At 44.0% G+C, this 25,569-nt stretch overlaps 1 protein-coding gene across 7 annotated transcripts in view; it reads left to right on the top strand.

Annotated features, from left to right (window-relative positions):
• dock9b (dedicator of cytokinesis 9b) overlaps nucleotides 1–25,569 on the top strand; it is a 121,881-nt gene that overhangs the window by 13,102 nt on the left and 83,210 nt on the right. For 2 of the 7 annotated variants that reach the window (XM_048268653.1, XM_048268650.1), the window contains exon 1: nucleotides 23,293–24,078. The exons of 3 other annotated variants lie outside the window; for them this stretch is intronic. In XM_048268653.1, the coding sequence (XP_048124610.1) occupies nucleotides 23,914–24,078 (165 nt within the window). In that variant the 5' untranslated portion in view covers nucleotides 23,293–23,913. Of the gene's footprint in view, nucleotides 1–23,291; nucleotides 24,079–25,569 lie in introns of those variants that run through there. 2 more of the 7 variants (XM_048268654.1, XM_048268651.1) reach the window with 2 other exon arrangements.

The following is a 25,569-nucleotide window of genomic DNA, read 5'->3' as shown; positions in this document are numbered from 1 at the left end:
GGTTAATGATGAGGTTAATCCCAGCATTTTAGTGTGGAAGTGTGTGTGTGTGTGTGTGAATGTGTGTGTGTGTGTGTGTGTGTGTGTGTGTGTGTGTGGTGACCTCACTGACAATACTGCAGCACTCGGTGTCTCTGACCGCCTTTAATCTCCACTCTCTCATACACTCATACACACACATACGCACACACACTCGCTCATGCACATACAGTACCACTCCCTGGTGACCTACTGACCACATGATCCTTTTCTATGTGCCAACCATTCCCAATGTGGTGCGGCAAATTACCTTCCCTATATTTCCAGGTTTGGTTCTATTCCATATTTCCGACATAAAAGTCCTAGAGTGTAGTACTTGGAGAAAGACAGCCTCATAAAACCTGTTCTATGAACTGAAGTTATTTCCAAAACAGCTGCACAATCCCCAGGCCACCCAGTTTTGTTGTCAGAGAAACAGTGGAACGTGATACCCCATTTACCTGTGGGTCCCCTCCCTCTCTCTCTTTCACACACACTCTATCTCTCTCACTCTCACACACACACACACTCTCTCTCTCTCTCTCTTTCTCTCTTTTACGCCCTCCTTACCCCACACCCCCGTGTGTGTGTGTGTGTGTGACCTGGTTGAAGGCTAGAGTAGATACACACCTGGTTAGCTGCGAACACACTGTGTGGTCATGCTGAAGAGCCCCATGTAGGCTGCACATGCTACACTGCTCAGGTGGCATATGGGCAGTGCACATCTCTCTCTCTCTCTCTCTCTCTCTCTCTCTCTCTCTCTCTCTCTCTCTCTCTCTCTCTCTCTCTCTCTCTCTCTCTCTCTTACACACACACACACACACACACACCACATAAACACACACACAGTGTGCCCTCATTCTGATGCTGTACATGCGTACGTGTGTTCAGATGCTAAAAGACTCGGATGCTTATGCACATCTACAAGGGCATTGCTTACTGTAGCCTCACCACCCAAGAACACACACACACACACACACACACACACACACACACACACACACACACACACACACACACCCAGACACACACACACAGAGAGAGAGAGAGACATAGTGAGACACATACACACACAGACTGAGTGAGCTGGATTTCCGTGGCTGCCAGTAAGATATAGGCCTATAAGATATAGGGCAGTGAGGTTGCAGGGATCTGTGTGGGTGGCCGAGGGATTATCTGATGAGGGTTTTTCTCTTGTAATCAGGGGGAAATCCTTCTACTCCTGTGTGTGTATGTGTGTGTGTGTGTGTGTGTGTGTGTGTGTGTGTGTGTGTGTGCGTTGTGTGTGGGTGTACTGTATAAGAGCTCTGAGTTAAGACAGACTTTGTTGCCATATTGGATGCCGAGAAATCTCACACCACCGTGTATTGGCATCTTGACTGCTAAACACAGTGTGCTAGTACTGTGTGTCTGTGTGTGTGTGTGTGTGTGTGTGTGTGTGTGTGTCTGTATCTGTGTCTGTGTCTGTGTGTGTGTGTGTGTGTGTGTGTGTGTGTGTGTGTGTGTCTTTGTGTGTCTTTGTGTGTTTGTGACTGTAGGTCAAAATTTGAATGTGATGGAAGGAAGATGGCAGAGAAGAAATGCGTGATTGCTAAAAGTAGTTCAGGCTCAATTTAGGTTTAGCAAATCTGAACTCGCCCTTGGAGATTTTATGAGCTTATTTTGAGCGGAATGGATGAGGTCATTTTGATTCTGTGCAGGAGCCTGTCTGTGCATCAATCTTATGCAGACAGAGATGGGATTGGTTTCTGAACTTTTTATCATCCAGCAAAAACACACTGTATCTATCAAGACTGCATTAGCCTTACAGAAACATGTAGTCTGCTACTCTACTGGATATTCTGTTGCATTGCATGAAGCCTTGTGCATACGCAGACACATGTATGCATAGACACACACATATACACACCATGCACTCACACACTAGTGATATAACGCCTCGGCATGTTTGGGCGTTACAGGGATTTTATTTCACATTCTCATTCCCTCTCTCTCTCTCTCTGTCTCTCTCTCTCGAACACACACACACACACACACACACACACACACACATGCACACACATGCACAAACACATATGCTACTGAAGTTTGATACCCTCGACCCTTACCCCAGTGTCACTTGACACTGAAGCTTTACAAGGTATCCCACCATAAGTGAAAGTGTGTGTGTGTGTGCATGTGTGTGTGCGTGTCGTGTGACCATGAGCGAGAGAGAGAGAGAGAGAGAGTGTGTGTGTGTTGGTGTGAAAATGCATCCATGTTTATGAGTGTGTGTGTGTGTGTGTGTGTGTGTGTGTGTGTGTGTTTATTTAGTGTGTATGTTTGTGTTTGTGTGTGTGTGTGTGTGTGTCTAAAAATACATTCATGTGTGTGTGTGTGTGTGTGTGTGTGTGTGTGTGTGTGTGTGTGTGTGTGTGTGTTTGTGTGTGTGTGTGTGTGTGTGTGTGTGTGTGTGTGATTGTTATTATGATTTACAACTTGGTGACTTCTCAAGCACAAGCAGTTTCTGGCACCTCTTGCCAGACTTGACTTCATTTCAGACCTTTACATTTTTAACATGAGATTTCGTCTTAGCTTTATGTAGCATATAATGTGTACTATGTATGTATGTATGTATGTATGTATGTAATATGACATTATGGTGATATTGGTGTGAGTGATCTTGCAGATATGTGACATTGTAGGATCTGATATTGTAGTACAGTTTTTTTGTATATAATATCATACAGCTCAGTAATGGATACATGGCACAGAAAAAGGAATGTGTCCCAGTTTGTATATGAATATGTATGGACATAAATACAACATAAAAAGCTTAAAAAACTAAACACCATACAGTGTGATTAGCCAGTTTTTCCTATTAAAGCAGCTGATAGTGACTCATAGTGACCCTCTTTAGGAGTTGGGGGTCGGAGTCGGGAGTTGGGGGTTGGGGTAGAGGTTGGTACTGAGGCCTGAGCTTGCTCTGTTGGCTGCCCCAGTTCTGTGCATGCACACAATACCCGTAGTGTGCTGTGTGTGTGTGCTGTGTGTGTGTGTGCTGCTGTGTGAGATTGCCACTGGCGGTTAAGTGTGTTGGGCCCGCGTGGTACCCAGTCCAGCTCTCGCTCTCTTCTTCTTCGTGCCCAGACTGCTTGGAGAGGGACACACTCCTGTCTTGTCCTGTCACGTCAGGTCACATCACATCATGTCTGCCCTGCTGTAACCCGCTGGGAAAGACACAGGGTGTGTGTGTGTGTGTGTGTGTGTGTGTGTGTGGAGGACACAGGGCCTGTGTGTCTCTATGTGAGGAGAGTTATGAGGAGGAGGGGGAGGAGTATTTTTTTAACTATGCATTGATACACTAAACAAGCAACACAATGTAGTTATTTGATCTTAGCTTCAAACTCATTTTGATGCTACACTGACTTGGACAATGATAATGTCTCTGACTTAATAATATACAAAATGACTAGATGTGATGTAGGGTCTGAGGACTCACCATTTGGAGTGCTCAGTCCACGGGGAAGGATAAACGGTTGTCTTTCAAATTCCCTCTACACGGCAGATTGCGCTACAACTCATGAGCCCCATGCATTTTCCCACCAGCTGAGCTAGTTGGCAAGTTGTTCAAACTTTTGCCAACTTAAAGGGACACCGTTTAACGTTTTCGTGTTAATTACTCATCTTCGTAAGTCGTTGTATGGTTAAATGACTCATTACAGGGCGAATGAAGACTCTCTCGCCCACCCCTACTGCCTGTAGGAAGAATATCCCACTTGCAAGTTCAGTGTATCGTACCCGCCGACTGAAGCAGGATCAGTTTACATCCTGCATCCACAGCACAGAGGCAGGCTAGCGAAACGCTAAGATTGTTAAAGCGTGTGTATAATGGCAGAGCGGTAAAGCAGCGAAAACCCTTGGCGGAAGATGCAAAGAAAAGGAAAAGAGCTTCAGACCGAGCGAGGGGGAGTTTCGTAGAGAAAAAGCATCAGGCTTGCATCAACAAAGCATCAACAAAGCTTAACTCGTGTCACGCTGTTCGCCAACAGCAGCATCCATCTTCTTTGTTTTCAAGTAGCAGAGAATTCACACCAAGCCAGCAGCCAGACCCATGGATACCTTGTCTTAGCTGAATTACTGAAACTAAGCAGGTGGGAGACCTCCTTGGAAAACTAGGTTGCTGCTGGAAGTGGTGTTGGTGGGTGGCCAGTAGGTGGCACTCTTCCCTCTGGCCAAAAAAAAAAGAAGATCGATCCCAATGCCCCAGTGCCGTGACGGGGACACTGCTCTGTAGGAGATGCCGTCCTTCGGATGAGACGTTAAACCGAGGTCCTGATCATCCTCCACTGTAATTGGTTCATTCACTCCCACACTCTCCACCTCAAGCTGGTGTGTGGTGAGCGTTCTGGCGCATAATGGCTGCCGTGCATCACCCAGGTGGGTGCTACACATTGGTGGTGGTTACTAGTGAGGTCCCCCCATCCATGTGATGCGCTTTAAGTATCGAGAAAAGCGCTATATAAATGTAATGTGTTGTTGTTGTTGTTGTTGAACCGTCGCAACTCTGCCATCATTATGTTAAGCCCGCCTACGGTCTACCAACCCTATACACAATGTGATTGGCCTGATCGAAGTTTCATTTTTCCAGCTCGTAAGCCAATTAACGGAGAGTTGTTAGACCACCTTACATTTGCTGATGCTAGGGTGCGTCTAGATTTCTTGGCTAGAATTCATTGTATTACTTAAACCTTCGGTAACACTTTATTTGAAGGGGTCTACACAAGGGTGTTGACATATAAACTATGTTTGGCCTGACTTATCTTCTAGGTTTATGAAGTGATGAGCCTGAACAATTGGCTGTCATGACACCATTATAAATGAGGTATACTCAACATATTGAAGGTGCATTGCAGATGTAACCCACTCGAAAATACCCTACTAATAGGATTACATTATTCTAGTTTAATATCTAATTTCTTGATTACTTTTAGTATGTTTTTCCTGCACACCGTATTTGTCCAGTAGGAGGCAGTGGTGGCGCTGCATAGAGGGGAAACTGCTACACTGATTCTTAGAGAAGAAGACAGAAATCGCAAACAGCAGAAGGACAGCAGAATGATAGTGAGCTGAAGCCATATTTAGATTTTCCACACTGAGAACCAAGTTAAAAAAACATTGAAGAGCTAATTAAAAGGGGTTTTTCCACCAAACCTACTTCTAAGGAAGGAATAACAGCATAGGGTCGAAATTACGACAAGGAGTTTATTTACTTGTATGAGTTTTCTCCGGTGAGTGTTTTACGCGTGTTCGTTATTTATGTTAGTAGCAGACATGGCGTGATAGATGTGTTTAATGAGTTAAGCATGTAAAAGTTTTATTTTGCTGTAACTCAGTTTAATGTTTAATGCATTGTGTGGAAATGTATTGATGGCAGGGCTGCCACCTTTTCAAAAAACCTTGGAGTGAGATTTGGTGGGGCCAACCAAAATTTTGCTGCGGAAATTTTTGTTTGGCTCGTTCAGCATTATACCATTACAGTAAAAAAAAAAAGTACATTGTTTCTCAGGTGTAGGGACCAGGGTCCCAGAGTTAAATTAACATTGGTATCAAAGGGATCTAGCCTAATGCTAGGACCATGGGCGATGGAGGCATTCTGAAAGTGGGTGGGACATTTCAGTGGGGGTATGGGGTCCTCCCCAGAATTTTTGGACTAGATGCAATTTCCTGAATTCTGGTACATTTTACCAGGTTATTTAGATACTTCTATATAACAAAAATAAAGCTAGCCTACTGAAATTAATAAAAAGTAAAATCATGCATAATTTAAAATAACTCAATATATAGGCTACTTAGCTCTACATAATAAGGTTTCCATTACAGCACTGCGGACGTTCAATGAACGCATGGCCGGATAAAAGTAAATTAAATATCAAACTAAAGCGAAAATGTCATGCTTTTGAAGGCCTACCATTGTGCAGTCTAGCTGTGGTTAGTGGCGTGATGCTGTTAATGGGGATGTAGTAATCGTCCAAAGCGGATGGTGAGACTCGTAATATGAAATTCAAGTTGATGTAATCTCCTTTTTTTTTTATTAGTATTAATATTAAACTACCGGCAGGTTTATGCAACAGACAAAACAGAAACAAAAAACACTGATACAAAAGGAAAAACAAACACCGGGACAATGCCCACTAGGGTCTATGCCTACCTCAGAGGCCTTTCAACAGGACCTCTCACTCCTGAGAAGGAATCTTTTTTGACTGCGCCTCTGCAGACACCATTTAAAACACTGGACTAAACCATGCATAGCAACAAATCAATTAATTCAAATTCACCACCCTTTGGTTAACACATGGCATAGGCAATACATATTACTAACAATGATTTCATGATATTTCCATACAATGTCATAATAAACCTCACTAAGCGCAAAATAATATTACCCTCTAAACCCACCTCGCCCAATAAGCACTCCCGTCTGAATGAAAGATGCTTGAGAAAAGTGTCCCTTACCCAATACTCCAGTTTGCGGGAAAGCAACTGAAGCACCGAGAACAGGCAAGTACATACACACAATCATACATACACCTCGGACAAAGCACTTCCATCTCCCAGCTAAGCATTGAATTTATAATCGGCACTTTTAGAAACGCTTACATTACTGATAAACCGATAATTTTCAACCTCTATACAGCATATCGGCGGCTTTGATTCCTGTATGTTTCCCTTTAAACCAATTTCTAGTTTAACTTAACCCCCGTCCTGACCGCCTCAGGTCTGTGGCATTCACAACATGTTATCAAACAAATCAACATCGCAAACATGATTTAATAGCTGTCTTTGTGCAAATGTTTGTAAAGTCATTGTTCCCTGTGCGTGGGGAAAGTCGCCTTTTGCCCAGTGACAGGCCGACTGCGGCTCTGTCACATACCCCCCCCCTCAAGAGTCTTAGATCCCCGACCCTGGACAGAAATCTGCAGTCACATTTTTCTGTGCCAGCTTGTTGTAATTGCAAACCTAAACGGCTGCAGGGACAGATACCCACCTAGTTACCCGAATTTGTGTCCTTCATCATAATGATCGAGCCACTGGAGGGGCCCGATGGTCTGTCTCCAGTCTTTCCAACCAAATAGTACCTTAATGAGTCCAGTGCCCTTAATAGCCAGACACTCCTTTTCAAAAGTTGAATTTCTTTTGTTCTCTGAAATAACTTCCTGCTGAAGACCACGGTTTTTTTCACGGGCTCTCAACTGCAACAGGGCGGCCCCTAGCCCACACCGATCTGCATCAGTCTGCACCGTGAAACATCTAAGGACTCTGCAGTATTGGGCTCTTAGTTAAGACAACTCCAGCAGCTCAACAAGGCCTTAGCACATTGCTCTGACCACTGCACCTGATTGGGGCTAGACTTCGAATAAGGTCAATCGTACTTTTGCCAGCCCTGCTGGAAAACTGTGGTATAAAGCGCCTACCCACCCCACCATGCCCAGAAAGGCCAGGACTTGGCGGTGAATTTGGCACAGTGTCTCAGGATAGCACTGATCTTCCCCACTTGTGGCTTGATTGTCCCCCCTCGATGATAGCCAAGAGATAGTGCACCTCTGACTGGGCTAAGGTACACTTCCGGTGAGTTGACCGTCAGGCCAGCCCTTTTCAGCCGCCCCATCACATCCGCACATGAACCAGGTGCTGGTCCCAGACTGGCTGGGGATCACCCACATCATCAATGTATGCTGATCATGAGTCCCTGGCACCCTCCAGCACCTGGTCCATGAGGCGTTGCTTGTCGCTGCTGCCCCCCTGTAGGCCAAAGGGCATGCCAACTGGTAAAATCCAAAAAGGTGTCGGAAGGCTGTGAACTGCTTTGAACCCTCGGGCCAATGGCACCTGCCAGTACCCTTTGCTCAAATCCAGGGTTGACAGGAACTTAGCATTGCCCAGGCGGGTCGATCAAGTCATCCACCCTAGGCATTGGATCGGGTCAAAGGAAGAGATTATGATTCAATTTCCTAAAATCCATACAGAACCTCAGTGTTCCATCCTTCTTGGGGACAAGGACAATAGGACTGGACCGTTTCCTAGTGGGACGGTTCTATGACACCCATCTCCCGCATAGCCTCAATCTCCTGCTTGATCTTTAGCAGAAGTTGAGCTGGCATAACATGGGAGTCTCACTGGCCCTGCTGATTTCACATGAATCTGATGCTCCCACCAGGCTAGTCTGGCCTGGGCTCTCACCTGAACACTCCTGCGGAATACAGCCCCTCAGCTCCCCTCTGCTGGGCCTTGGAGAGGTGTGACAGCTCAGCCCTTGTCTCCTTGGGCTGCACCGGGAAAATACTATTTCTTCCCATTCCTCTTCTTCAAACGCCCTAGCAAACAGCCGCTGCCCACAGGATGCTCCCCTGGCCTGCCATTCCCTGAGCATGTTGATGTGGAAAGTCTGGTTCTTTTCTTTTTTTTTGCTGGGGTGGCGATCATGTAAGTGACCTTACCACTTCGGCTGAGGACCCTCATAAGGCCCTGCCACTTGGCTAACAGGCTGTCTCGAGGTTGGCAGCAACAGGTAACACCTTTGCCCTGGTTTAAAAGCCCTGTCTGTCGCTACCGTGTCGTACCACCTCCTCTGCTTGGCCTGGCGCTGCTCGCATATTTTCTTTCACCAACTCTGTCGGTTGTTGCATCCGGTCTCGCATTTTAAGACATAGGACAAAATGTTCATTCTCTGCTCTGGCTGTTCACCCTCCCAAGCTTCTTGAGAGACATCCATGACCCCCTCACCTTTCTCCCATACAGCAGTTCAAAGGTGAGAAGCCTGTGGAAGCCTGGAGGAACCTCCTATATGAAAAAGGAGGTAGGGGTAGCCAGTCATCCCAATCGGAAGCCAGTCTCGACAAATTCCTGAGCATACTTTTAAGAGTCTTATTAAAAGCGGCTCCACTAAGCGATCCGTTTGAGGGTGGTAAGGTGTTGTTTTCAGGCCTTTATACCCAGGTAGTTATACACCTGCTTCATCAGCTGTGATGTAAAATTTGTCCCCTGGTCTGTAAGAACCTCCTTGGGTATGCCCACCCTCGACACTAACTGAAGGAATGCATTGGCCACTTGTCTAGCCGCACATTTTTCTCAGTGGGAACGCCTCTAGGTATCTTGTTCGGGGTCCATAATCACTAAGATGTACCTGTTGCCTTATGACTACGCTCTAATGGCCCGACGTATCCATAGCCACCCTGCTAAATGGGACATCTATGACTGGCATTGATACTAATGGGGCTCGATCCTCTTCTTATTGGGCGGTCATCTGACATTAAGTGGACAGGTTTTGCAGAAGTTCACTATGTCGGTATACATGTTGGGCCAGTGAAACCTATCCACAATCCTCTCCCAGGTCTTGTTCTGCCCTAGGTGCCCACCCCACCCACTTGAGTGACCCAGCTCCATGACCATCTGACGCGTGACCTTTGGGAAGTACCAACTGCTCTCCTCTTCCCCATGCCGATAAAGAATGCCTCGCTCTAGTTTGTACTTGGGCCCTAGTGCATCACCCTTGATCCTCAACCAGTCTTTAAACAAAGACTTGATTGCGTCTTCTCTTTGTAACTGTCTGATATGGGTTGGTATTGCCAGATCGAAATCAGCTCCTATCTTGGGCTGTGGATCCTCTCATCTAGTCGAAAGTACCCTGGAACTTCTCTTTTCCTCCTAAGGTTCTTAGATTTTGGGCGTGAGCCCACTGGAAAGGTGTAAGGACTCCCATGACCTCCAGTCGTCACCCCTGCCTTACTTTGTGCCCGTAATTGCCATGTTACCAACTCTTCTCTCTGGCTCAACTAGGGAGGCTAACCCAGGAATATCCTTTCCCAACACCACCTGATAAGGTAAGTTGTCACTCTCGACTGTGACTAGGTAAGACACTCCCTCGACTTCCAGATAAACATCTGCTGTGGGGGTAAGCTACCTCATCCCCATGGATACAAACGAATGACCAAATTTTTCTCGAGTGGACCTTCTCCTTTGCTAGCCACTTGGCACTAATCAAACTCTGGCTGCTGCCCGTGTCAATCAGTGCTTCTAGCTTACCATTCACCTTCACCATGGTCATGGATTCCCACCCCACCGAAGTCCCCATCTTCCCTCTGCTGAGTAATGCGAACAAATATGGGTTTGTTTAGGCTTTCTACTGGGGCAGTTAGGCTTAATGTGTCCTATCTGGCCACAAAAGTAACATTTAACATCATCAGCATTTTGTCTTGAACTCTTTGTTCCCGATTTAATCTCCTTGCCCACCCTCCTTTCTGACAGAATGTGGAACATTGGATTCTCTTACCCACCCCAGTTGGTATGCTCTCTGTCCCCGCCCGGCTGTAATGAAGTCCTCTGCTAAAAAAGCACAGCTTCTCTGGCCGATCTGGGGTTATGTTCTCTGATCCAGAGGCGGACGCCGCTGTTGACCATCCTGAGGAACTGCTCTAGCACCCAGCATGTCTCCAATCTCCTCTTTAGAGTGTGACTGAGGGCACACCCACTTGTTGAACAGCTCCCTCAGCCTAGTGAACAGCTCATAGGCTGATTCACCCACGGCAGTACTGGGGAGTTACTTAAACTGGTGCCTGCACGTTTCGGGTGTATTTCGAACTTTTCCAAGATGGCTTCTTTTTGACTTTGTCGTAATCCCATGATTCTGATATATCCATTGCCAGGTATGCTGCTCTTTGCTTTTCCCCGAGAGCAACGGTACCAGATTCAATGCCCATTCGCCCCTTGGACACTGACTGATAGCTGCCATACGCTCGAAAGTAGCCAAAAAAGTGCTCGATATCCTCGCCCTCGCAAGACGTTGCATTTTTGGACCCTTCCACCCGGTGAATTGTCGACCCTGCTCCATTGCCGCTGGATCCCCTGGCGCTGCTGATGATTGGACCCCTGCCATTGCCGCTGGAGTTGCTGCCGCTGTTGCACCCCGCTGTTGGGACCCTTGCCGTTGCCGCTTAGAGTGGCTGCCGCTGTTGCCGCTGCTTCAAGCGGACCCCTGCCGCAGCCGCTGGAGTGGCTGCCGCTGTTGCCGCCATTGCTGCTGCTGGGGTAGGTGCTGCCTTCCACCCTGCTGCTGAGGCTGGCGACGTGTTACCGATCCGATCTGCTGCTGCCGCTGTTGGATTAGGGCGCTGCCATCAGATCTACTGGTGCTGCTGTTGCTGGCGTAGGGCCCTGCCCGTCAGACCTGATGCTGCTGCTGCTGCTGTTGTTCTTGTTGGGACTGCTGCTTGCCCCTGTCGCTGGCCTCCATCCCAACTCAGTATACGTGCTGGACTTGGGGCTCTGGGCTGGCCCGACGAGGAGAGTCCTCTCCCTCTCTTGCCTTTCTCGCTGGACTTCACCTTGCAGAAGGGAAAATTGCTGGGTCATATTCTTCCATCTTTGTTCTTGTCGTGCTTGCTCTCGAACATACCTTTCTTCTTGTTGCTTCTGCTGATGCATGAATTGCATGAACATTGTTTGTAGATTGTGGAGAGCTTCCCCCTCTTCCCCTTGTGTCTGGTCGTCAACACTTTTCGCCTCCGTCCCAACTTCTTTTTTCTTGTGAGCCTTTGGAGCCATCTTTACCTTGACATTTCAGCCTGGTCTTAGGACACTTGTAGTTTTCCACTGCCACCAAATGTAGTAATGCGTCCAAGCGGATGGTGAGACTCCGGCAATGAAATTCAAGTTGATGTAATCTCCTTTTTTTTATTAGTATTAATATTAAGCTACCGGCAGGTTTATGCAACAGACAAAACAGGAAACAAAAAACACTGATACAAAAGGAAAACAAACACGGGACAATGCCCACTAGGGTCTATGCCTACCTCAGAGGCCTTTCAACAGGACCTCTCACTCCTGAGAAGGAATCCTTTTTGACTGCGGCTCTGCAGACACCATTTAAAACACTGGACTAAACCATGCATAGCAACAAATCAATTAATTCAAATTCACCACCCTTTGGTTAACACATGGCATAGGCAATACACATTACTAACAATCGTTCATGATATTTCCATACAATGTCATAATAAACCTCACTAAGCACCAAATAATATTACCACTCTAAACCCACCTGCGCCAATAAGCACTCCCACGTCTGGGCGCGAAAGATGCGCAGAAAAGTGTCCCTTGCCCAATACTCCAGTTTGCCGGAAAGCAACTGAAGCACCGAGAACAGGCAAGTACATACACACAATCATACATACACTCGGACAAAGCACTTCCATCTCCCAGCTAGTAAGCATTGGTGTTATAATGCGCTTTTTAGAGAACGCTTTACATTACTGATAAATAGATACGCTTCAACCTCTATACCGCATATCGCGGCTTTGATTCCCTGTATGTTTCCCTTAAACCAATTTCTAGTTTAACTTAACCCCCGTCCTGACACGCCTCAGGTCTGTGGCATTCACAACATGTTATCAAACAAATCAACATCGCAACATGATTTAATAGCGCTGTCTTTGTGCAAATGTTTGTAAAGTCATTGTTCCCGTTGCGGCGGGAAAGCCGCCTTTGCCAGTGACAGACGCACTGCGCTCTGTCACAGGGGAGTTTTACATAAACCTATAGGTTATTATTTATTTGGCGAACAGCACTGGTATTTCGCACGGCAATAGTGGGGGGGTCCAAACTAACAATTTTAAAAAGTGGGTGGGTGTTTTGTAAGAATTTAAGAAATGTTTGTATATTTTAACTTTTAAATGCATCAATCTGGTGCACTTTTAAAAATAAGAGGTCAGACTTGCTTATTTTTATGGAAATATTTGTGCTGTAGCCTAAGCTATTTTGCACTTCAGAATTATCCGTAACCATGCATACACAGGTGGAATAGTTATGGTGATATTGCAATAAGTTCACAACCACTAAAAAAAAAAATGGTCCATTTCACAGTTCAGAAATGTTCAGCACTCCATGAAATTATGCAGAAGTGGTCACCTGTGTTTTTCAGCTAGTTCATTTAAGATCGGTCATTGTAATGGCCATAGCCTACAGGCTATTCCTTTTTCAGGATGTACCCATATCTGCATGATGTGAATGTTTGCATATGGCTTATGTCAGGCTTTATATCAATATTTGTGTCTCCTTATTTGATTTTCTTTATATTTTTGCATTAATGTCACTAGAAAGCATGGCAATATAAATATATTCATTTATCTGTGTAAGTGGGATTGGCTGGAACCTGACAATATAAGAACCATGATAGTGGGATAATCTACTGAGCAATTTACAAAATGTATGTAGGCCTACTGACAAATAGTTTACATTAGAATACATTATAATTTAAGCCCCAATGAGGCTATGTAGAAATGTGTTGCAATTTCAAAAACAGAGGCATTCTTTATATCCTTATTCGGTACAGTTTGCTGTTTATTGTGATATTAGGTTTGCCACATGTTGTGTGAAGGGTTAGTGAGATATTACAACCGAGAGTAATGGGTGTGCACTGTGTGCAAAATGCAAATATGATTAGCCTAAATTGCACGTCGGTTCAATGATCATTTTCTCGCGAACCATTTATCACAGCAACTTGGCGCTAAAATCATTGGAAAGCTTAGATTCCGCTCGTTCACATGATGTGTGATATCATGTATAGGTTTAGTTTAGTTGAACCTCATCTGCCAGGTATTTGACCTACCACGTTGACACAAAAAAAAAAAAAATACTCAAAGCATAGGCCTACCTGAAGCCGGGGAATCGCCTGGGATGGCTTTTGAGTAGCATCGCAAATGAGAGAAAATTTAGAAAATTCCACAGACAGGGGTGCTCTTGAACCCTCTCACCGTCTCTGAAAGCATAACCGTGGCTCAACAGGTAGATCTATAGGCTAAACTCATTTTTCAGGCATCTGACCGACCGGGTTGACACTTCAGCGTGAGAAATCGTGGGTGTGGCGTGTGAGTGTGTGAAACTAATCAAATGCGTGTGTCTCACGGCCAATGCGTGAGAGTTGGCAGCTATGTGATGGTACTGCATAAGCTAAAAACCAATCGGAGTTGAACATGAGTTTAATGATTTGAAGTGCTATTTCATGCTATGTTGAAGCCATGTTACAACGTGATATGCTAGTGCTGAAGTTTCATGTAGGCTATGTAGTGAATGTATAGATTAAAAATAAGAATAAGCTACTACAGTTCATGAATATGAGTTATATTTCCAGATCGGCTAAAATGTATCGAGAGAGTAATTGAATTGAATTGTTGCCCTGCTATGCAGGTTGTTTTTTTGTTTGGATGCATGATTTGAGAGAGTGTTCAATTGGACAAATTCGCCATTGGACACGGGAGGCAGAAGAGCAGAGGGCGTGAATGATCATCTTGCCTGCGACATGAACTGCTTCTACTCAATATTTCTTCATTTCATCGTAGCCTACAGATAAGCGGGATATCTCACCACTTAAAAAAAAAACATACTACCCGGGTAGATGGACTTTGGTTTATAATTTTGGGGTTATTTTATCAGAGCTCTGAGGTCATTTTACTTGATATTTTTTTCAACTTGTGTTTAAAAGGTTGAAAACTAAGAGAAATACTGATTTTCACAACTAAAAGGACAGAAAAGAGAAACAAGGTCATACTGTTTGATATTTGATGTTTAATAACTGTGGGCTATATGTTCTGGGTAAACTATTTTGATACTTTCATTTGTCTACTCCTCTTGTGAAAAGTTCCTTAGAAAGGCAGCACTTCACTTTACATTAAAATAAGTGCCCCTTACACAGACAAATATGGCGTCTCAGGGGGAATCAAACCCCTCAGTCCCTCAAAACACACCTTAAAATGATTGAATGGTACTACTGCCGTTTTAAACTGACAAGTAACTGTTAAAAACAGCACTCACCGACGCACTTATTCTTACTGTACTCTAATGTTTTTTTAAACTGTCCTAAAATTGTGAGAATTGTTCTAAAACTTACTGTTTACCATGTTGTTAGTCGCTTTGGTTAAAAAGCGTCAGCCAAATGTAAAATGTAATGTACTGGTTAGGAATCCGTCATCGTAATGGTGTGTTGGGTAGACTTGTGCATGATTTGAAAAAGCTGCAGAAATGTTTGTTATATAACTTGTGAATAACTTGTTCATGTAATAATTAAACAATTATGTTAAGTTGTCATGACAATTCATGACACTGTCAGGAAACTTTTTGGTGTGTAATAGTTCTTTGTGACAGCTTAATGACAAGTCAAAACTGTACCACTGTAGTTAAGGAAAGTATTCATGACACAATTATAATGGTGTCATGACAGTCAATTGTTCAGGCCCTTCACTTTACAAACCTAGAAGATAAGTCAGGCCAAACACAGTTATATGTCAAGTCGTCATAACAATATTGTTATTTTCTTGGCTAATGTCAAGTTGTCATGACAAAGACGCATCAAATAATGTCATCTGGGCTAATAGAGGGAGAGCAGATAGCTAACAAACGTTCAGAAAAAGTCCTGTTGGCAAATTTGAGGAAAAGTCGGTATAGGGGCTATTTCACACAATTTGAGGGTGCTGAATTCAAATATTTTGTTTACCAAGCTCAATTTTGAGTTTTAAGCTTGCTAATTAGCATAATTAGCATAATTCACATACTTTTTGGTTTTGCCATCAGATATCATAAGAAATGGCAAAAAATAAGGCATTAATATACTCTTTATGTATCAGATATGTTGTAGGACAGGACAGGAATTACCCCAATGACTCAAGTAGCAAATGAAAATAAGCTAAAATTAAAATATAAATTGAAATAATAGCTAAAATTCAGTATGACGTTTAGAAGCAAAATAGATTCCTTGATAATAAATTGATAGAATAGTAGGTGACTGCTCATTTTTCTGTAGAAAGTACTTTGTCACTAACTATTATGAAGAGTTGTCAGTCTTTACAGAGGATTTACACTGTATTTTATTTTACTGTAAAGGTCACTGTGCTTGCCTAGTTAAAACATCTCACTGGTGCTTATTCTTATCATTCAAATTCCAGCCATGCAAAAAAATGGAAGAGTGTGCATATGAGGGTTGCTGAAGAGTGCTATGGAGATTGCATTATTTGCAAAAAAATTAGACAAGATATGCTTTATAGTGCAACAAAAAGAAACATTCTCCAGTGCATCACTACTGCATATGATTCTGAAAGGGAAGTGGACCTATGACAAATCCTCAGCTATGAACTGATTAATGTACTGTACTGTAGCTATTGCAGATAGCGATGGTTATTTGTGAAGTGGAAATAAGTCTATCCTCACTCAAGTGCTGTCTAGCAATGTGAAATGTCCAGTAGTGATCACTGCAAAAACTGCTCATTCAACACTGGTAATAGATGCTCAAGATTTAGTTATGTCTTTAGCAGGGCCGTAGTCACCATAGACATTGAGGGGGACGTGTCCCCCCCAATATTCAAATATGACCAAAATGTCCCCCCAATACGGACATAGAAAAATAAATAAATAAAAAAAACTCTACAGGAAACCAACAACCACCACCATCTGAAATGTAATCAAACATAAATAACGCACAAATTAGTGACCTAGTGATGTTCCAGAGTAGCCTACACCCCTGAGTGGTTTGACCTGGTAGTTTTCCGTTTTTCTAGGGTGACCTGATTGTGTCCTCTTTTTAGTTTGTGAAAAAGAGGACATAAGAGAAAACACTGCCTCAAAAGGCTATTTTGAACTTATTTGTGAACGACAGAGAAAAACGCAATGCAATTTCGCTGTAAACACGTTTGAGGCTCTAGAATAACAAAATTCTGGACGATTTGTAAGGTCTCAAAGAGGACATGTCCTGGAAAAAGAGCACATCTGGTCACCCTAATTTTTCGTTAGTGGCGTGCGTTATCAAAAGCTTCCATTTGCTGCACCCTACCAAAGATCCTTGATTACTGTACTAGCTCCGCTTTAACCCTCTCTGACCCTACTGCGGTGAGGTAGGGCTGGCAACAATATCGCAAAAGCTCACAATTCTCACAAAACTTGTTGGAAAGGTGTAGCACAGGCTAAGGAAATCCCATACATTTTTGGAGCCGATCAGACTCAAAGGGAACTTTAAAACATTTTCCATGTTGTAACCTATTCTCGCAATCATAGCGAAAGTGAAACGTTTTATTTTAAATGATGAATTTGCAAGCCTGTGTCATTCATTTCTTTCACATTTCTTACAACATAAATAATGCATTCATATGCTAGTACTAATTACCCTGTTTATAGGCCTCTTAGAAATGGTTGTTGCATCTTGCATATTATTTGCACTCGATCGCGCATCCATGCAGGCAAAACGTAGGAATCAAATGTGGCGACGGCACACAAGTCGGAAAAAACGTTGTAACAACTTGTTTGTGATTTTTAATAATATTTTTTGCATGGCCCTCAGACCCCACCACAGATTTGGTCCCCCCCCAATGTTGACATCATGACTACGGCCTTGGTCTTTAAGACACCCATCTGACTGCAGCACATTTAAGAAGTATGCAGGAAAGTTTGTAAGAAACATTTGTATTGTTAATTGGTATTTGTTATGTGGTAGCAAATGATGTTGACTATCAAAGAAATAGACCTAATGTAGGAATGCACACAGATATTGCAACAGATACACTCAGGCCAATCCAAACTTTTCTCATCTGTTGTTCCTCGTTGGTGGAACACACTGCCAGTTCCTACAAGGGCAGGGTCATCCCTCTCCATTTTCAAAAAAGACCCAGCTCTTTAGAGAACATCTCCTTTCTTAGCACCACTTACAACAAGTCTTGCTGATGCTAGCACTTACCAGCCGTCTTGAACTGACACTCAACTGTTTAAAAACAGCACTCACTGATGCACTTATTCTTACATTGTTGAGAGAATTGCTTTAAAACTTAACTGTTACCATGTTGTTAGTCGCTTTGGTTAAAAATGCGTCAGCCAAATGTAATGTAATGTAATAATGGTGTAGGCCTATCTGATTAAGACCCAAAGAGTGGTTGAAACATACTTATTAAAGTACTGGGAGCACAGAACTACAGAACAGACTATCTTCACTTTTTTCCCTTTGCAACTGTCAAGGAAATCCCATAAACACAGGAAGGCCTAGGGTATCCTACATCAGATGACCTAAAGATTAGGCTCTTCTGCATAGCATTAAGTGATTGGTATGCAGTAATTTGAACACTGATCTAGCCTACTTTGGCTATTTAAAGGTAATTTATTGCCAAAACATCACACAATATAAATGAACTATAACAAACAGTAAAGGACTTAATCACACACAACTACTATTTTATTGACTACAAAAATAATAATTATGTAGGAAGTTTAGAACTCCTCTCCTTTGGTCAACCCAGAATTGACCAAAAGTGCACCAAATTCAACACAAATGACTCAATACTCTTGGAGGAGGCCTGCTTCCTTTCTTTTTCCAGATATTTTAGGATTTGGATACCGTTTCAGTATTGAGTATCAAGATATTTATGGCAGGTATTGTATCAAAGTCATAATTTTGGTATCGTGACAACACTATGACAGAGCCACTCTGTTTTCTAGATGTCGAGGATCGGAGGCTCTACCACCAACAAGTGATGCTGCTCAATGGCATATTAGAAGAGCACATTATCAAGCTCTAGTATGGAGGCAAGCACACAATCCAGTGTTACTAGAAGTAAAATGTTTTTTACTTGCCGGTTGTTGCTGATGGTAGATGCAGTTCTGCATTAGGCTTATTCCCGCTATCTAAGTTCATATGTACTGTAGGATATATTCTGAGTTGAAGGTTATCTGTGCAATTTGTTATTGTGGTGAAATGCATTAAACACCACGAGTGACTCACTATGTTAGCAATAAAAATATGGTTGTGTTTTGATTAGAATTTCCGAGTTTATTACATGTTAACTGTAATCATGTTCCCATTAAATACGTTAATAAACTATAGTATGGCTTCTTTAATGCTCAAACATGTATTTCGAGAACACTTTTATTTGGTTTTAGTGATTTACTTTTGAAATCAACCCAAATTAGGGAAAAATAAGCAAAAATAATCACTATTTTATGTTAAAATGCTGATTATGCGGCTTAGAACTCAGAATTGAGCTTGGTAAACACAATAATCAGAATCAGCACCCTCAAATTAGGTAAGAAGGGTGGTTTACCAACTTTTCTTCAAATTTGCCGTCAGAAGTTCTCTTCTGTGAAGCTGCTCTCCCTCTATAATGTCAAGTTGTCATAATGATGACACCCAAACAATGTCAACTTGACATTCCAAAAACCGAATGACGCATTATGACAACATAAACATCAATAATGTGTCATTAATGTACATGACATGTGTCATGTCATTCTTATGACGGTTACATGTCACCCTTATGTAGACCCCTTCAAATAAAGTGCTACCAAACCTTCTTAATACCTGGTTTAATACCTGGTTTGCTGGCTGGTGATTTATTTGTGACATTTGACCTACAGTACAGCATAAACCTGTTCTGTTTCACTACCATTCCTAAATCATACACAGCAGCAACTCCATGTGGTGGTGATCCAATATGGTGCAGTAGGTGCTTTACGACGAGTCATATTTTACAAGCCTAAAAGTGTACCCAAAGAATTATCCATTGAATTAAAACTATGTAAACTGTAAAACTTCGTGTATGAAAACATGAAACTTTTGAAAACAAAGTAAATCCTTGAGGCAGAATTTAAAAGATGCTGTCCACCCTTCTATATATCTTGTATAGTAGGAGTGGTATCACAGTTGTCCAGTAGGTGGCAGGATCTGCTGTTTTTTTCTTCTATGTGCCCTTGCTGAGATGTACAGTGGCAGCACAGCTGTGTGTTTGAGGATGCAGAGGGTTCATAGAAATCGTACAGCTGGTGGCGTGTGCAGGTCATCTAAGCATGCAAAGTTGCTGCTTTAATCAAGTGTGTGTGTGAGAGAGAGAGAGAACTGTGCCAGTTTTGTGGACATGCAAGAGAGTATGAATGCTTGACTGTGTGTGTGTGTATGTGTGTGTATTCATTCATAATGATTATGTAAAGGGGGTTCAGGGGTATTCATAATGATTATGGAAAATCAGGCCTGTTGATACTTAGATACATAGAAAGTCTGGCTCACACACACACACACACACGCACATGCACACACACACTGACCCCTGTACACAGTACACACATACAGATGCTCACATGTGTGCACACACGCACACATGAATGCACGTGTGTGTGTGCACATCGTACACACACCCACACACACACACACACACTCACATGCACACGTGCATACACACACACACTTTTATTGATGCTGAGGCTATGATTACCTTTGGCTGTCTCTTAGTCTCAGTGTGACGTCACAGGGGCCTCGTGTCACCCCGCCCCACCCTGCCGAAATTCCCCCGCCGACGTCAGCAGTGTGTGTGTGGTGGTGTGTGTGTGTGTGTGTGTGTGTGTGTGTGTGTGTGTCGACATCAGTGGCACCGGCAACAGCTCTGCGAGTCCAGAAACGAGATCCAGATTTCAGCTCCTAAAAACACCAGAGAGACACCGCTTAACTCTCCTCTGCACTAAAGCACAGGATACAGCGCCGCTCAGGGACGCATGAGATCATACACACAAGTTTATGGTTATGGTTATGGAATTTAGCAGGCGCCTTTATCCAAAGCGACTTACAGAATATGAACATTGCGACAGTTAAAATTAAAGGTAGACACAATACTAACCTGAGTGACACTTCCTCTGAGCCATGTTTGTATACATATATATATATACACACATACATATAGAGTACTGTGCAAAAGTCTCAGGCACCTTACATGTTTTGTAAGGTGCCTGAGATAGCAATGCTATAAGGACCATATTGTTTATTTCTCACTGTCTTAAGTAGAACCAGAGAACACAGAAAATATGAACACAGTAGGCCATTTAAATATAAAATGGGGGAGTATGAAAGAATGAATGATTGAGAGTGAAAGACAAGGAGGCAGAGATTGTGTGATGGACTCAAAGTACAGTGAGTGAGAGATATGGAAGAACATATGCTTCATTATAAACTCATAAACAGCATTCATCCGTTTTCTGTTAGAATATAGCCCTGTAATGGTGTGTGTGTGTGTGTGTGTGTGTGTGTGTGTGTGTGTGTGTGTGTGTGTGTGTGTGTGTGTGTGTGTGTGTTTTGTTGTATGAGTGTGTGTGTGTGCGTGTGCGTGTGTGGGCGTGCGTGCGTGCATGTGTGTCTGTGTGCTTGTGTGTCTGTGTGTGTATTGTGTCAATTGTGTGTCACGTGTTTATGTGGTGTGTGTGTGTGTGTGTATGTGTATGCTCGTGCGTGTGTATGCGTGTGTGTGAGCGTGTGTGTGTATGCACTCTTGTTAAATACTGTCTATAGCCCAGTAGTGATGCGTCTGCACTAAGTGCTGTCTCATCTCAGTGGTAATTAGGGTAATGCACTCATTAGACCCAACCGTCCATTGAAACAGGGCAGTTTAAAATAGCCAGGCTGTACAGGGGTGTGTGTGTGTGTGTGTGTGTGTGTGTGTGTGTGTGTGTGTGTGTGTGTGTGTGTGTGTGTGTGTGTGTGTGTGTGTGTGTGCGGGGTCCCAATGAATCACCATTATCTGCATGAATTATTCCTTCTCCAGTCTCTATCTATCTTTCTTTCTCCCCTCCATCTACCCCCTTTCATCTATATGCCCCTTTACCCTTGTTACTCTCTCCCCCTCTTTTTATAGCTCCTTGTCCTTCACCCTTTCTGTCCATGTTCCCATAACATGTTCTCCTCCCTAGCTCCTTACAGACTCTCTCTATCTCTCTCTATCTTTCAATCTCTGATTCTCTCTCTCTCTTTCTCTCTCTTTCTTTCACTCTCTGATTCTCTCTCTATCTCTCTCTGATTCTCTCTCTTTCTTTCACTTGCTGATTCTCTTTCTCTTTCTCTCACTCTTTGATTCTCCCTCTCATTCTCTTTCTCTCTCTCTCATTCTCTTTTTTCTATCTCCTTTTCCCCCTCTCTCTCATTCGCTCTCTGTGCCCTCTCCTTTCATCTGTGGTTAGATGGCGAGAGCTTGTCAGCGCTCATCTCTGACTCATGCACTGTAAAAGTAGGTGACTGTGTCAGTGCCTGATGAAATATTAACACACAGTGGGAAAAGCAGGGAGAACCTATGAGTGTGTGCGTGTGTATGTCTCGCGTTTTGTGTTCCTTTGTTGGTTTCTATTTTTGGGGTTTGGAAGTGCTTGTGGGTGAGTCGCTAAAACACCACAAGCCACAAGCTTCCTGAGGTGTATGTGTGTGTGTGTGTGTGTGTGTGTGTGTGTGTAGGCAAATAGAGCTGACTTCTTGATACCTCTCCTTGGTGTGCAGCTGAAGAGGGGAAATGGGGTCCTGTACATGTGAGTGTGTGTACGTTTGTCCTCTTAACACGACAACCCTCCTTGTCAGGTAGACATAATTGTTCACTGGGCAGGATTGGATGTTCAGACATTACAAGTGTGTGTGTGTGTGTGTGTGTGTGTGTGTGTGTGTGTGTGTGTGTGTGTGTGTGTGTGTGTGTGTGTGTGAAATCTCTACCCTGAGGATGCTAAGGATGTATTGGTGGTTGAGTTGTGCGGGTATACTCATTAAAATGTACATGAAGAAAAAACTAGCATCATGCAAATGCATCTCTTTATGCATTTAGGTGTGTGTGTGTGTGTGTGTGTTTGTGTGTATGTGTGTGTGTGTGTGTGTGTGTGTGTGTGTGTGTGTGTGTGTGTGTGTGTGTGTGTGTCGGGAGAGAGAATGGAAGCAAAGTGCATGAGAGGGTAATGTAGTGTTTTAATGAGAAGATGTATCACACTGCTCCTTCTTAGTCAGATACGGGTCAAAGAATGTGAAGATCTCTCACTAGGAAATAGCAGGATGACCGAGAGAGTGACAAAGAGAGGGGGGGGCACAAGACCGTGAGGGTAAGTGACATACTGGAAAAAAGAGAATTGAAAAGGAGAGGGAAGAAGGACAGAGGGAAAGAGAGAGGGAAGAAGAGAGAGGGAGGGAGGGAGAGGGAAGAAGAGAGAAGAAGAGAGAGAGGGAAGAAGAAAGAAGAGAGAGAGGGAAGCAGAGGGAGAGAGGGAAGAGAGAAGAAGAGAGAGAGAGGGAGAGAGAGGGAAGAAGAGGGGAAGAGACAGGGAAGAGAGAGAGAGAGAGAGAGCGTGAAAGAGACAGGGCGAGAGCAAACAGCATCTCTCAGCAGCATCGTCAGCCTGTGAGTTGACGCCCTGCTCCAATAGGAGGCACAGCATCATCATTACTTTCTCTCTCTCTCTCTCTCCCTTCCTCTCCACCTCACCTCCTCCGTCTTTTCTTCACATCTCTCCATCCGCTGCTTTCATCTTCCACTCTCAGCCTCTTGTACTGGGAGAACTACGACAGTCATGTCCATCTGGCCGCCGGTTCCAAACTCTCTCTCTTCTTCAGCCCTCTGACCACCTCAGAGGCTGTTGCTGACTAGCCAGCTGACTTTAGACACTCTGACAGGTGGATTTGTTTTGTTTTTTGTCGTTTTTTGCGGAGTCTCACTGTGAAGTGGTGGGTGACAGGGCTCTCTCTTCCTGGTCCCTCTCTTCGGCTCTGTCTGGAACAGAGAGAGGGGGAGACACATAGCCGAGTTACCCAGGATGGAGTGAGGCGAGGTGGGAGAGACGCGAAACTAGGTCAGCCTCCCGGCCCGAAGACTGGTTCAGGGGGAGACTGAAAGTGTGTGCGAGTGTGAGTGCATGTGGGTGTTTGTTTACGGGTAGATCTGAAATGCACAGGAGCAGACATCAAGCAGAGTATGAGCTGTGTTCACTGTGTGTGTGAATGTCATCAGATCTGAGTTTGTAGTCAGGTTTTAGAGGTGTGTGTGTGTGTGTGTGTGTGTGTGTTTGCATTTGTACGTGTGTGTGTGTGTGAGAGAGAAGAGTGTGTTAGCTATGGGCTGCACGGCAAGCGTGATCTTATTTGAGGGTTTGCGGACTCTGATGGAGAGAAACTGCAGCTACGTGTGCAAGGCTGCTGTCGACTTCCCCGAACTCACGGATGACGAAGATACCCTGAGCAGGGGAGAGTCGCTGCCCTGGACCTCCACAGCTACCCTGGTAAACAGTGTGTGTGTGTGTGTGTGTGTGTGTGTATGTCTTCTTGTAAATGTGCAAAGACAAGAACAGTGTCCCAAATTGTGTGTGTGTGTGTGTGTGTGTGTAGGTACAGTATGTATGTGATTTTGTGTCATCTCTGTTTTGATGAGTGTTTGAGCATCACTTAAACATGTGCATACATTAAACAGCTTAGCGTTTCAGTTTGAAATCTACACACACATACACACACACACACACACACACACACAAAGATTGTTTTGCTTAACAAGTTCATGCTGGAGTTGTTGAAGCGCACTTTGATGTAGTTAGGAATCCTCACGCAGTCTCCCTGGCGTCAGACTTGTGTCTCATCGTCACTATGGTGATGCTTGCGGAGGCAGGTCAAGGAGATGGAGGTGACTTAGAGCCGAGCCATTAGGAAAGAGCTTTCACTGCCGAGCTCTCACCTCCATTTTCTACTCATAGATCAATACAGAGAGAGAGAGAGAAAAAGAGAGAAAGAGAGAGAGAGGGAGAGAGAGAGAAAGAGGGAGAGGGAGAGAGATGAATATGACAAGGTGAAAGAGACAGAGTGGATGAAAGCAAAGATAGAGAGGACAGGAAGGGCTTTGGTGTAAATGTGTTTACTTTACCAAACTTGATGGTGGAGTGCCACCACTTTGACCTCTTTTAGGGTGAGCATATAGTTACATACCCACCCAATATCTCTCTCTCTCTCTCTCTCTCTCTCACACACACACACACACTCACACACACACACATACAAATGATGTCTCTCTCTTTCCCTCTCTCTGCCTGTCTCTCTCTCTCTCACATACACACACAAACACAAACAAACTCTCTCTCCCTCACACACACACACACAGCTCACAGGGCTGCCTGCACCTTCCTGCGTGATCAAGAGACCAGCGAGAGGGAAGAATGTTTGCCTCTCCGTCTGACTTCCCTGCAGACGAGTTACGGCTGAGTGTGTACTCGCCTCTCCGAGCGCCAGCCCCACCCACGTTTCAAATGCACATGTGAAGGCATGAGATCATAGCTTTGACATTCTCCTCTCCTCCTCCTCCTCCTCTCATTCTCCTCTCCTCCTCCTCCTCTCCTCCTCTCATTCTCTTCTCCTCCTCCACTCCTTCTTTTCTCCTCCACTGCTTGTTTTTGTCCTCTCTCCCCACTGCTATTGTGCGCATTCGCCCGTCTTCATGTTGAGGCTACGGAGTTCAAGTGGATCTTATTGGTCATTTGGTTTTCATTGACCAGTCTGCTACCAATTGATACAAAACTGATCAATAAGTCTGTTGAGTCTCTCTTTTTATTTTAGTAACTGGTATCGGGAAAAAAAAAATAATTTTCTTCAAGCTTGGGCTTGTTGTTGTTGTGTTTGGGGCTTACCCCAGGGTATTTATACTTAAGCCCATTTGGACACTCGCATTCATGTCATTTCCTTTCGAACAGCTGAGAGACGGAGCGGGTGCTTGGAGCCTTGCGGTTATA

This window comes from Alosa alosa, chromosome 17, assembly GCF_017589495.1.
Source record: "Alosa alosa isolate M-15738 ecotype Scorff River chromosome 17, AALO_Geno_1.1, whole genome shotgun sequence".
NCBI lineage: Eukaryota > Metazoa > Chordata > Actinopteri > Clupeiformes > Clupeidae > Alosa > Alosa alosa.
This window is presented reverse-complemented; position numbering and strand designations above follow the sequence as displayed.